Genomic DNA, 13,992 nt, shown 5'->3' with positions numbered 1-13,992 from the left:
ACCCTTCCCTCGAAACACTTAGCATACAAGAGCTGGTGGTTTTCACACTTCACAGATCAGGCCATTCCCCTGCAGTAGGCTCCCTTTACGCGTAGGATAAACCCAAATCCTAACCTTGGCCTTTGTGGTCTGACCTTCATAAGCTTCATTTTTCCTCCACTCCTCTCCGTTCCTATCACAGAGGCTGTGTAATTGTTTTTTCCATCCGCATGGAATATTCCTTCCCCCATCCCAGATGACCCAGTGACAGCTTCTTTCACACCATTTAGATCTCAGCTCCAATGCTAAATTCCCAGAAAAGCCTTCCTTGATCATGTTAGCTAGAGCTACCACCCCCGCCCCCCAACATCATTAGCTTACTTTACAGCACTCTATGTCCTTGAAAAATGTTTGTGTATTTACTGTGTCTCCCTTTGGCAGAGGGCAGGGGCTCCTTCTGACTTGTGTCACTCTATCCCCAGCATCCATCAGAGAACCTGGCACTTAGTGGGTAAGTCTGCAAATATCTGCTGACCAACTGCCTTACTGAGGGTTAGGGTTGTGCCTTCCTACCTTGTTTGCAGTTGTACCCTCAGACTCCAGACCAGCAAAAGGCACAGATAAAGGGTCTACCAAATGTCTGTGGGAGAAAAGCTAAATGAACAAAGGCAAAACAGCCAGAGGATTCTCAAAGCAGGAATCATGCTGGACAAAATACTCTGGGGCCTGCCGAGAGACAAGGCCTGGACCTCGTCAGGAAATAAAATAACCAGGCTAGCAAGTTCAAGTCCTGCCTGTCGTTAAGTGCCCAAAGCAGTAACATGGGTGTCCTTGATCAAGTATAAACGTCCCTAAATACAAACCCTGTAATTAAAGATTTAAAATTGGCTAGAATGGGGTTACAAAGAATGATGGTTTTCATGTTCCGTATTTCATTAGTAAAATCTTTACAATGAGTATGTATTAACTTCTATCATAATGATGATTTTTTTCCCATTAAAACCTATCTGTCCATATAGTTTCCAAGGAGAACAAGGTAACTTAAATGAAGAACTGCTTCCAGTTAGAATGGAAATTTACCAGAATTGACCAGGCAATTTTCTAAATTCCCTCACCAGGCAGAAAACCCCTTGTGACTACCATCCCCTGTCCTCAGCACCTCCCCTCCAACACACACCATCATACAAATAGGAGCCTCAATTATCCCATCCCTTTCACAATTTAGTGAAGACAACTTACTCTACTGGCTACAATTTACCTTTCTTGCTCAGAAAAAGAAGTTTGTGGAACATTCTAAGAAGCTATCTAAAAGACAAACTTCAGGCTTCCAGAAGAGGAGCTGCACCACTCTGTACAAGCAGGAGAGAGTAAATAACCACACGGGGCTTCTCTCTGCAAGTCAAAAGGAGAGGTCTAAAGGAGGAAACAAGAAATGTCAATTCCCACTTCTCATTTTCACTGGAGTCTTAAGACAACTCGAAACTTGGGTTCATTTCCTACACTCTGCCCTCCCGAGCACACTGAGGTTTCCTCTGACCGCCAACATACTGCCTGCTCAAGGAAACTGGCCATCTCCCTTCCTGCTGCTTGCTCCCCTATACGTCCTGCGGGAGCACCTGATCAGAAGCACGCTCAGGACACCCCGTTTTCATTACTGATAAAATGAACAGAATCAGCAATTAACATATGTTGAACAGTTACTCTGCAAGCCACTGCACAAAGTGCTGAAACAGCACTACAACATTTAATCCTTCCAACCGCTATGGGGCACTACCACTATTCCCACTTTACAGTCAGTCAACTGAGGCTTAGCAAAGCTATTTAATTTTCCTCAAGTTAACTCACCAGCCACAGCTGAGATTTGAGCCTAAGTCTGTTTAACTCCAGAATCAGTAGTTCCCACCACTGCCTTGCAAGTTGTCTTTTTTAAACCTACCGCATGGAACCCCTTTCCTGCCTAACTCCTAAGAATAGCACACAGAAGCAAGGTTGCATGATAGACATTTTAGGAAGCTGATTTAAAGCAGTGCTTCTCAAATGGCAAAATACATAATGATCTCCAATAAGTCCACAAAGAAATGAGAAAAATAAGGATAACGCATTGGGTCTTTTTAAAACTTTCTTCCAATTTAAAAAACTGTCCTTTATTCCAAAACAATGGCCCTCATACTTTTATAATGGTAGTAACTATATGTGTTTCTAATTATCTATATTTCAAAATGCTAGCAACCCTATCATTGGTCCCCAATTTATTTAGGAAACTTTCTGGTATAAAATAGAGAAGGCTGGAACCACTGGTTAAAAACATTCGTTTTGGGGGGTTGTCTCCCCCCCCCCCCCCCCCGCCTGCATTACTGGAGTTCAAGATTGTGGAAAACATCAGTGTAACCTGGGAGGGAAATATTTTTTGTTTTAAGATTGTGGATGTAATTGATAATAACCTATGACTTTTGCCTGCCATAAGCTTACACGGAACAGAAAAGCATTTCATGTTAGCAGGGTCTTTATTACAAAAAGGAACAAGAACACTTTATCTAGTTTTATATTGAGTGCCTGAAATGTAAAAATCATTCTTTTCCTTCTTTTGCTCATTTATAATAATCCCTGCTGTACAAGATGAATATAAATGTAATCCTCTGCCTTTCTCTCAAAAGTACAGTAACTCCAACTGTTAAGTCTACTAACAGGCTTCTTTTTCTCCTTAGAACTTCAATCAAAAAATACTTTAATAATCAGAGGGGCACATTTATTAAAAATACTGCCATAAACTTTGAATATCAATGTGATTAAAAGCAATCGTGCACTGAAATGCTATTTAAATAGTGAAATTTCACTTCTTTTTTAAAAGATTTTTTTCCTAATGGCACAAATCCCAGATGATTGTGTTTCCTATCTGCTACAACCTTAGCTTTCATTTCATCTTTTTTTAAAGTCAATTACTTCTAATGCAAACCGCACACATGTCCCCTCCCCCTCCAAGAAAAGATCTGTATAAAGGAACTGCTAAACACAACATATAGACTGTTCTAAGGCACAGCAAGGAAAAGGCTCTGGTATCTTTAGAATAAATGTGGGGGCAGGGGTAGTAAAGTTCAGTTTTTCTAGCTGAGGAAAAGAAAACAAAGGTCATAGCAACCTGCTCAAGCTCATGAAAAGCAGGCGAGCGTTCTGGAATGGGCTCAGCACGGCAGTGGGTCAAGCATGTGGACTGTGGAGTCAGGCAGATCTGGGTTAGTGTCTCTTACATGCTTCATGATCTTACTGAGGTACCTCATTTCTCTGAGCCTCAGTTTCCTCATCTGTAAAAGGGGGAAATGGGAATGCTGAGATCACAGGAGTGCTGACAAGATGACATAAGGTAAAGCATATGTTGGCACAGAATAAACGTTCTCACCAAGCTTAAGCTGTCCACATATACACAGGTATGCTGTGAGATGTGGCATTGAGAAAGCAGGATATCCTTATAAGAAATGAGGCCATAGAACATGTAGGTCACACTCAGTAACGATGCACAAATTTCTCCCAAAGTTAGAGCTCACAAGAAACAAAACTGTAACTTGAGTAAAGCTTGGGAACCCCACGCCATCACAGGTAATGCACATGGTCTCCATTAACAACAGAGCCTAGAGGGTGGAGAAATTCAGCATGGATTGTGCCAGGTGTTAACTCTTCAGCAAGTACAAAATCTTAAAAGTGTGAGATACAAGGATGCTGTATACCCTCTTCATCAATCAAAATGCAGATCTGGTTCCTGGTGAAGCAGCCTCCTAATTCCCAAAATGACCTCCAATGGGGCTCCAAACTAGTTTCTCCAAACTACAAGGGCAGAAACTCTGAAGAATTTGAGTCAGGTACCCTTTTTAAAATCCCATGAAAGTTTGCTTCTTTCTCCAGTGGGGCTTAACAGAAGCTGATCACCATCCTCACAGTTTAAGGCTCTTAAAAGCTGAGACAATGACAGCTCTGTTGATGCTCTGTATTTGAACTGCCCTGAAACAGACATATACCCTAGAGAAGTGGCAGTGAATGACAAAAGAGGACGAGGACGGGATCCTTCTTACACAAAACCTCACATACATTCTTTCATCTTCCTTCTAACCCAACATACTTCTTCAATACTGGATAAATTTTTGGTTTAAGAATAATAACTTTTACTATTTTAAAGATTCTCCCCTTCAAAACAAGTTTGAGGAGTACCAAAATCACATTCTGCAGAATGAGTTTTCCTTCATTAACCAAGGAACCCATTAGAACAAGAACTGGCAAACTTTGTCTGTCAAGAGCCAAACAGTAAATTGTGGGCTTGGCAGACTGTATGGCTTCGGTTGCACCTACTCAACTCTGCTGTTCCTTGTATGGAGAAAGCCGCCACAGACCATCAGTAAAGTAAATGAATGGCTGTGGCTATGTTCCAATGAAACTTTACTATGGACTCTAATATCTGAATCTCATATTTTTTCACATATCATCAAACAATCATTTTCTTCTGAGTTTTTACTTCAATGATTCAACAATGTAGAAACCATTCTTAGCTAGGCTGCAGGCAGGATTTGGTCCACGGGCTGTCATCTACATTAAAAGAGCTAAGGAACCAGAACTAAGAGGAAGGAATCCCTGCTCTGTGGGAGTGTCTCACTAGGTCTCCAGGGGCTCTTTCACTCTGGAGTTCGTGCAGACTTTAGAGAGTTTCATACATCAACTGTCAGACAACTGCCCATTGTCAGTGCAGCCCTAGCTCTCATCCGTGAGGCATCAAGTGTGGGTGACCTGCAATCGAATCACCTGAGTGCTCCTTAAATGTATGAACCTGATTCAGATACAGTGAACTTGGATCTCATGGATTCCTAAGGCTCAGTTTCGATCTCCACTTGAAATGTAGGCAGAATGCAAACACTGCCACCTGCAGAACACTCATACACCTATGAAAGATATCAGAAAGGGCAGCCTGGCTTGCCTCAAAAGAAGGTACAGCACACATAAAGACTCCATTCGGCAGGAGACAAGGTGAAGTCCATGTAAGCAGAAAAGAAGAAAACCTAAAGAAATGATATGCTGTCTGGGACATGCTTCGAAATAATTCAGTGTGGGGAGTGGGGTAGGGATGAAACGAGATTGGGCCATGACTCATTAGGTGTTTAAGCTGTATGAAGGATATAAGGAGGCTCATTAAAATTTTTTCTGTATCTTTTGTAGATTTCAAATTGTTCATAAGAAAAAGCTGGGGGGGGGGGGGGGGAACGTGAAAGAAACCCAACAGAAAAACAGAAATGTTCTTCACTTCAGGAAGAGGGTTTTATGCTTATAATGCAGTTACTTTAACAGTATTTCACACAAATACCTATTTGTTTTCAGTTAACTAACTATGACCATTTTCTTCTCTAGGCAAGAAAAATTTAGTATTGATACGGTGACTCAGTTAGTGTTGACTGAGGCTGCCCATGCCGAGTCAGTCTTTTATTTTCTTTTCTTTTAATCTTGCTGCTTATAGATGCCAACCAACCTCTTTTTCATCTTGCCCTAGGCTCAATTATGTCATTGTTATTATGACAGGGAAATCACCTGTCATCAAGTGTGGCTAACACTGTGGGCCGCCATTCCACTCCCTTGCTTAAATATCACAGATAAGAGAGGTGGTGTCCTGTCTGCACTTTCTGGAAAGTGTAAATGGAGTGCTAAACTCAGGACAAATCAACAGGAAGTGCTGAAAGACAGCCTCTGGCCTTCCGAGGGCCATAAAGCATACCTCCCACAGAATAGGTACCTTTGGGGGAGGAGGGCATGGAGACAATGGAAAATTGGATGATTCGACCTCTTCATCCTTGAGAGACTCAGCTCAATCTTTCTAAGTAGCCCAATTAATACATTTTTGGCAGCAAATATTTACTGAGCACAAATGGTGCAGAAGATAACTATACCTCCATCAACAATGCTCCTGTCCTCTGGGAGTTGACATTCTAATGAAAGAGCCACCACATAATATATACTTTCAAATGGTGACAGAATAAGTTGCTTTTTTTTTTTTTTAATCTGCCAAGAAATCAAGGCATTTGTTTTTCTTTTTTTAAGGCTCCCTATATATGTTCAGTCACTAATATGGAAACTTTAATCAGTTACTCATATCAATCAATTTCATCTAAAAATAATTTTGTTAGATATAGAATTTCACAAGTTACCTTTGGAAAATAGGGTAATTTATCTTCTAAGTTTAATCATTTGAAAACAGCCAAAATGTATTATCCATCTGTTTCCACTCAGATCACCTGTGTTATCAACTACAATTACAAATTACAAGAAACCAAAGGCAATAAGAATGTGAGGATGCAAATGGAAACAGGATGACCTCTAAAAGATAACTGAAATTTTATCCTAACATTTGCCTACCTGTGCTAATTAGGAAAAAAAGGGATGATACATTAGCTAAACCACAACTAACCTCACTTCCATCTAAATCAATAGTTCTAACCTCTCCCACAGCCTTAACCCTTGGGCAGTCTTACCATGAGAGAACTGGCCAAACTAAGCTACAGGAGAAAAAAAAGACAAAAATCATGGCTTACCAGTTTTGAATTTTGGGGGTCAAGATAAATGAAGGATCTCTGAGAATTCAAGAGAAGCTGTAGACATTACTAGGAAGTAGACATACAGGGGTGCCTGGATGGCTCAGTCGGTTAGGCTTGGAACTTCGGCTCAGGCCACGATCTCATGGCTCATGAGTTCAAGCCCTGCATCGGGCTCTGTGCTGACAGCTCAGAGCATGGATCCTGTTTCTGATTCTGTGTGTGTGTGTGTGTGTGTCTCTCTGTCTGCCCCTCCCTGGCTCTATCTCTCTCTCAAAAATAATCATTTAAAAAAAAACACAAAACTTAAAAAAACAGTAGATGTACACAGTTTAGCCTACAATTTCAAGGAAACTATGACTGCACTACAGCCCATTCAAGTCCCAGATATTAACCCCCTGACCCAAATAAATACTAAATTCAGAAATAAAGTCTAAGATTATCAGCAGTTTAAAGGGTTGAAGAAATTAATATGCACGGAGTCATTTTCGGTATGTTATCTAATTTAATTTCCACTCCTACAACCTTGGGAAGCAGGTATTATCACGTTTTACAAAGAGGGAAAGCCAGATTCTGAGAGGTAAAAAACAAGTACAAGGTTAAGCAACTTGCTCTCATACCCAGGCTTTTACCCCTAAGTCCACAATCATAAAGTAACTGGATGAGAACTCAACAAGTCGGGTTCATATTCCCAAACATCTTCCAAGATGGGCAGTTTCTGATTCTTAGTGCTTCAATCATGTGGTCGATTTATCTACATTTAACCTCCTTGCCAAGAGGAATTAGTACAGATTTAGTTCCACAACACCTTTTCTTGGTAGGAAATAATCGTCACTAAAGACAAAAGATAACTAATAATTTTTGCTGATTTTAAAACGTATTTTCATTTCTTAAGCAGCCCAACATGAGCTGTTTGTTAGACAAACAAAGCCCACTGCATGAGTGCTGAATATCCTCATGCTTGAATTTTTCAACTGTTTCAGAAAATCCATAAAATCACAAATGAATCAAGAAGTGACTGAATTAAAAACTTCAGTCTCTAAGCCAAACAGCCAGGCAGAATTTCAGCCATCCTGGCCCCTTCAGCATCCTCTGAATGGTGAGAGCAACTTTTAAAAAACAGCACCTCTAATAATCATTAGTAATTTGGTAGGTCAGAAACACACACAACCAAATCTCTGAGCCCTTTTTGCCTCAAGAAGGTAGTCAAGAGGTCTTAGATCCTCATGGTAAATAAAACCTGTTGATGAATAGGTCCCAGCAGAAAATAATAAATATGGCAATAACTGCATTCTAGCCACTAAATGTGGTTGGGTCTCAGTCTAGACCAAGTTGCCCAGTGAAACACTAATACCCTTACTCATCCTCTATTGGGGAATTACCAATAATTACTAGCATGCTGTTTTCACACAGATTTAGAAACCCCTTATGGGAAATGTATCCATATCCAAAGAATAAAAACTAAGAACAGGAGTGGGTCAGGTCCTCTAATGCTCTACTCCAACTACTTCATATGAGAGTTGCCACCTAGTGATTTTAATTTTTTAAGCCCAGGCGGACTGCCAACTCAACACTAAAACCGGACTAACAACTGATTTTTCCTATTGCAACATCGCCAGCAAGTCCTGTGCTTTCCCTCTCTTTCCTTTGCTCTCAAACAGTGATTCTCATTTTCAAAATCAACTAATTTGCTCTATAATCTGTTCCAATTGGAAGCTCTCACAGAGCTGCCACTGGTATTACTCTTCTTCTCAGCGCCAAGAGGCCAACAAGAGGCCAGTTCAAAAAACCAAAACAGCAAACGTGAAAAAAAGAGAGGCTCTAAAAACAAGAAGTAAATATGGAGACAGAGTAACAATGGGCCAACTCTGGACTTTAAAACATTCAGCTCGCCAAGGTTCTACCTATTCTTGGGCCATGGACAATAACTATGCCAAAGTAAACGGCTATATATCAGCAATGAAATTGCATTAGGGAATATAAACTCAGGATTTTGGACACCAAACCTCATGTAAGGCCTTGTCCTTACCACCACTGAAAGAGCAACTTAAACTAACCTAAAGTTCACTGGCCTCCAGAAGTCCTTTCTGACTGCAGTGTGTCCAAGCCTGGCACAGGCATTAGATAGCAAAGTTGACTATTCAAAGAAAAATAAAATCTAGGAGGATTTTAGGAGGAAAAAAGAAAAGAAAAAAAAAAAAGTCTGACAGTTTCTAGATACCTGACCTTTCATTTCATTTGGAGACACACCTTTAGCTACAAATATTTCCCTAAATATCCTTCTCTAAGGATCAGTTTTATTAAAAACTGACCAATAATTAGACACTGGTTTCACTAACTATGGACGCTAAAGGCTTGTTTCACGATACCGAATTCTGGCCTTTTTCGCACCCTGATCTTGGCAACTCACACACACAGTCTGGCCAATTGCTCCTCAGCTGTGGTGATCCTTCTGTAGCATCCTAAACTTTGCAGCTTGAATCTCACAGAAATAAGGATGCACAGATAAACTGTTATCTTTTCTAAAGTTTGAAATCAATTTTGATTGCCAGCAGAAAATTCCTGGTGGCAAGATTTCCTTCCCAGAGCCGCCTAAAGCATTCGTGGAAATGCTTTCCAAGCTAGTAATTCCCGTCTCCACTTGTGTTTTTCAGTAAGAGAGACCAGAAGGGATTTGGGTTCAACTCACTGCTAGTCCCCAAAGCTTATCACTGAGCAACGCAGCTCAGACTGCACCACACCAGGCCTCCACCAATGGGTTCTAGGACGCTCCCCATTACAGGAAGACCCGGAAACCAGATTTTCCAATCGTTCTGCTCTCCCCCTTCTTCCTCCTCAAGCAGCAGCATCCTCGCGCGTGGGTAAGGAGTGAGTAAGGTAGGGTCAAGTTCCCCACCCTAACGAAGCGGGCAAGCAAACTTCCTCGGGGCTTGCACAAACTCCAACGGGGGGCTGGACTCACCTTCGCGACAGAGCCCCATGACTTCGCGGTTTTTCCCAAACTCCTTGAAACTTTCGTCCAATTCCGTCCCTAGGAGATACACACACACAGGAGGAGGGGAGAGGCAAATCAGTGGCCGGGAGTGTGACGCACGCTCACGCACGCAAGGAGTAGTTGCGGGCACCTCTGCGTACCCCAACAGAGCGATAGCATCTCTGACCCCCGAGGGGGCGGGTCACAGGGTGGGGGCGGGGAGGCGAGGAGGGTCAGAGGATGGGGGACGGAGGGACCTGGGGAAAAGGAGGGCGTGAACACTCACCGTCCTTCCCAGGAAGTTTGGAAGCCTCGACCCACAGATTCCACGACTGTCCCAGCATCGCTTCTGGACTGGGCAGGGGCCTGCGCTCCCCGACGGTCGCCATTGCGGCGGCGGCCGATGTGGAGGCGGCGCCCGGGCCGCCGTCCTCCGGCCGGAGGCGCCGCGGCGGCGGCGGCGGCGGCGGCGGCTGCTGCCGCTGGGGCTGCGGAGGCTGCTGCTGCTGCTGCGGCTGCAGCTGCTGCTGCCGGGCGGCCGCCGCCGCTGCTCCGCCCGCTGCCGCCGCCACTCGGCGCGGCTCCCCCCTGACGTCATCCACGGCCCGCTCCGACATTCTTTCCGCTCCTACAATGTAACAAAAAAGGGGGAAAAGAGTCGCGCGGGGGCCGCTTTTAAGGAGGCGCCGGGGAGTTCCGGCGGCGTGCGCGGCCCGCAGGCCGGGTGGGGCTCGCTGACAGCGCCCCCCGGCCGCCCAGCCCTCCCAACCCGCCTCCTCCCGTGCCACCCCCCGCCCCGGGCGCAAAGTCCGCGGCCCGGGCTCGCTTTCGCTTTCGCCTCCCGCGGCCCCTCGGGGGAGGGGACGAGCCGCCGGCGGCCCGCCACCGCGGCGCAGGGTCCCCTGGTTGCCTCTGCCGCCGAGACCCGCACGGAGGCCGGCGCCCGGAGCCGCCCCCGCCCCAGCCACGGCTGCCCACGGCGGGGAGGCCCGAAGACGCACCCCCGGCCCTCCAGCTGCCCACCCTGAGGCCGCTCGCATCCCCGGGCCGGGCCCGGCGGCCCCGCTCCTTCCTTCCGTCTGCGCGTCCGTCCGAGCCGCGGCGCCCGGCCGGCTCCCTTAAGCAGAGGCGCCTCCCGCCGCCTCCTCCCCCACGCCGGTCCCTCCCTCTCAGCTCGCTCCGGCGAAGTTTGCACGTCAAGCCCCCGGAGTGGAGCCAGGGCGAAGTCGGAAACGCAGCCACCTATGGAGGAGCAGGCTGGCCGGCCCCGGGGCACCATCGAATGTGGTCGCCGTCGGGCCCTCCCGCCCGAGGTTTCGGACCAGGGGCCCAGAGGCTGGTGCAGGGAGCACTTCGCTTTCCGCTCGCGGGCGGCCACGCAGCTGTCAAAAGCATGAATGGCAAGCCGCCGCCTAATGTGTAGGAAACCACCGGCCGGCAAGGAAATGCGGCCCAGGTGCCGTCCCAGGTGTCAGCCCGAAGCCCCGGTGTTCGCCGGATGCCCACCACTAGAGGTCACAGCGTGCGCCCTGCGAACTTGAACTTCTCGTCTAGCAGAGATCATGAAACCAGTTTAAGATGGAGAGACAGGCGGCGGTGATTCTGTATACAGGTTTTGGAGACACTACCCGAAATTTCTCTATTTCCCCTTCCATTGCTCCTAGAAGTGATTCGTTCGCCCCGAAAATTTTTTTTAAAAAATCTTGCCATTTTAAAATCGGGTTCATTTTCAGATGGAGTTGTTAGTCCCTCCCTCTTTATGGTTGTCTTTGCTTCGGCAGGGGCGGGACCCAGGGCTTAGGAGAATATACAGCACTTCTAGAAAATGTGTTTAGAAGAGTTTTGTCAGATTTTTGTGTACTAAATTAAGCACTAGCCCACAAAATTTAGCACCCCTCCTCAACAGACACACACAAACAACGCGCGCGCCCTGCAAAGCTTTTGCTTAAGTGATAGGTAAAGATAGTAAAATAAAAGACTACTTAATAACTAAAGCGTGTGAAGTACTTGAAACAGTAGCAGACCACACCAACCACTCTCAGTAAGTGCTCTGTTATTTCAAACTGACGTGAGAATCTGAAGCCTGTGACAGAAACAAGGATTTTGATCATCATGTTTCACGTGGCAATAATAGCACTCTTGTGGCACGTCTGTCATAGTTGTTTGCTTACGGGTGCTTTCTCTAGGTGGGGAGAAAGAGGGTTTCATGTTTTTTATCTGGAACATCTGGCATGATAGAGGTGGCCAACTTCTCTGCTAAAGAAACAAAGTCCAACAAAAATGTTTAAATAAGAGTAAAAATTAATAAGGAAATATTATTGCAATCTAAACTTAACGCAGGGCTCTTATAAGAAAGGGTTTAAGTTGAAAATTTACAAGCGTTAAAAATACACACACACACACGATTTTTTTATTTTAAAAAGATTTAGAAATAACTCTGTAAAATTTTCCTGGATTGCATGCTAACATAAGTTTCAAAAAGTGAAATGATGCATGCTTTCTGTCTTTATCTAAGAAGTAGTAGAAACAAAACAACCCCAAAAATGGTGGAAATTATTGGAAGGATTAAAAAAACAAATCATTTCTAAGGCTTTAACTTCCTTTTCTCACTGATACTCAGTGAGAAAAATGTGGGGGCAAAACATATAATTCGTTTGGTACTAATAGGGTTCCTAACTCTTAATATAGGCCCTCAGGAACACTTGAGTGGCTCAGTCAGTTAAGCATCAGACTCTAGATTTCTGCTCGTGTCATGATCTCAGGCTTCCTGAGATCAAGCCCCACATGGGGCTCTGTGATGACAGTGTGGAGCCTGCTTGGTATTCTCTCTCTTCCCTCTTCCTCTGCCCCTCCCCACCCTCAAAATAAATAAACACTAAAAAAAATAGGCCCTCAATATTGGAAGCCCCAGCATACTTTGAATTTTTAATTCATCCCAAATTACTGAAAAATCTGTAAAATTATATTAAAATATCCACCTTCTCAGTTTTCCTAGATTAAAGTACACAGTTTATTAATAACTTTGAATTTTATAGTTCTACCTTTAAGATAAATGAAAATTTAGGGGCACATGTTGGCTCAGTAGTCAAGCATCCAACTTCAGCTCAGGTCATGATCTCATTGTTCGTGGGTTCCAGCCCCATGTCAGGCTCTGACAGCTTGGAGCCCGGAGCCTGCCTCAGAGTCTATGTTTATCTCTTTCTCTTCCCCTCCCCTCCTTGCGCGCTCTTTCTCAAAAATAAATAAACATTAAAAAATTTTTTGAGAGAAATGAAAATTTGTGAATTTGAATGTCATTTGGAGCTGCCATTTTTTAAAAAAGCTTAGAACAACCCAGCTATATAGATAGCAAAGGGAGCTTGCCAGTTGAATACAGCCCTTCTCATCTCTGAGTACAGTGTGAGAATGAAAATAAGGGGAAAGCACAGACCCACTTCCTCAAGACACTGCTTGATTTCCCTCTTTTTACATGTGAAAATCCTTCAAGATTCACTAATATAACCTCTGGCCAATGGGCTCAATGTGGCACTTTATAATACTTCACTTCTGTCCTTACTGTTGCTCAACACATCTTTCTTTTTTCTTTACAGTTTTTGAGTCGTTTAATAAAGAAAATACAACAGAATATAAAGTGAAATGTAATAAGTATCCTCTCAGCATTATGAACTTTATTAAGAGAAGTTGTTACTAATAGTAACTCTCAGTTGTTGAGCTCCTACTAGGTGCCAAGATTGCCAGAGGTACTGTTCACGTTATCTCAACTAACATGCAAAACTGTGTAAGGGGGAAGGTGTATTACTTCCAACTTACAAATAAGGACCATCGGGCGCCTGGATGGCTCAGTCGGTTGAGCATCCAACTTCAGCTCAGGTCATGATCTCACGGCTCATGAATTCGGGCCCCACATCGGGTTCAGTGCTGAAAGCTCAGAGCCTGGAGCCTGCTTCAGATTCTGTGTGTGTGTGTCTCTCTCTCTGCCCCTCCCCCGCTCATGCTCTGTCTCTGTCTCTCTCTAAAATAAACATTAAAAAAATTTTAAAAACAAAAACAAAACAAGAAAACAAATAACGACCATTAAGGAGGGCTCTGGACCTAGGTGCTAGGAATTCTTTCTGGGTCCATGTACTTGCTCTTCCACTTAAAAGTTGTGTAACCGGAGCAAATTACCTACCCTGTCTGCACCTCAGTGTCCTAATAGGTAAAATGGAGATAAAGCTAGGCTTCTTCTGAGGAATATGTGAAAAGATCCACGGAAAGTTGGTACAAAGCTTAACACAAAGTGAACAGTATACATAAGCGTCTTATATCAAACTAAGCAATCCAGATCAATTCTTATCTGTGAAATGTATTTAACTTTGAAGCTGAAGGATAACAGGCAACTCCATGACATCTCCCCACCAATCTTCTTCTGCTGAAGCCAATGCATTTACCACACTCTCTTCACCCATAAGAAAGTCCTAAACCCTTCCAGATTAGGCAGTT

The 13,992-nt window shown here is 44.1% G+C and overlaps 1 protein-coding gene across 5 annotated transcripts in view; it reads right to left on the bottom strand.

Moving 5' to 3' along the window:
* ATXN7 (ataxin 7) overlaps window positions 1-13,992 on the bottom strand; it is a 140,512-nt gene that overhangs the window by 81,964 nt on the left and 44,556 nt on the right. For 2 of the 5 annotated variants that reach the window (XM_042979350.1, XM_042979345.1), the window contains exons 1-3: window positions 10,534-10,914; window positions 9,797-10,138; window positions 9,499-9,567 (exon numbers count right to left, since the gene is read on the bottom strand). In XM_042979350.1, coding sequence (XP_042835284.1) covers window positions 9,499-9,567; window positions 9,797-10,138; window positions 10,534-10,789 — 667 coding nt within the window. In that variant the 5' untranslated portion in view covers window positions 10,790-10,914. The other 3 variants (XM_042979347.1, XM_042979346.1, XM_042979349.1) reach the window with 2 other exon arrangements.

Source organism: Panthera tigris, chromosome A2 (assembly GCF_018350195.1).
Source record: "Panthera tigris isolate Pti1 chromosome A2, P.tigris_Pti1_mat1.1, whole genome shotgun sequence".
Taxonomy (NCBI): Eukaryota; Metazoa; Chordata; class Mammalia; order Carnivora; family Felidae; genus Panthera; species Panthera tigris.
This window is presented reverse-complemented; position numbering and strand designations above follow the sequence as displayed.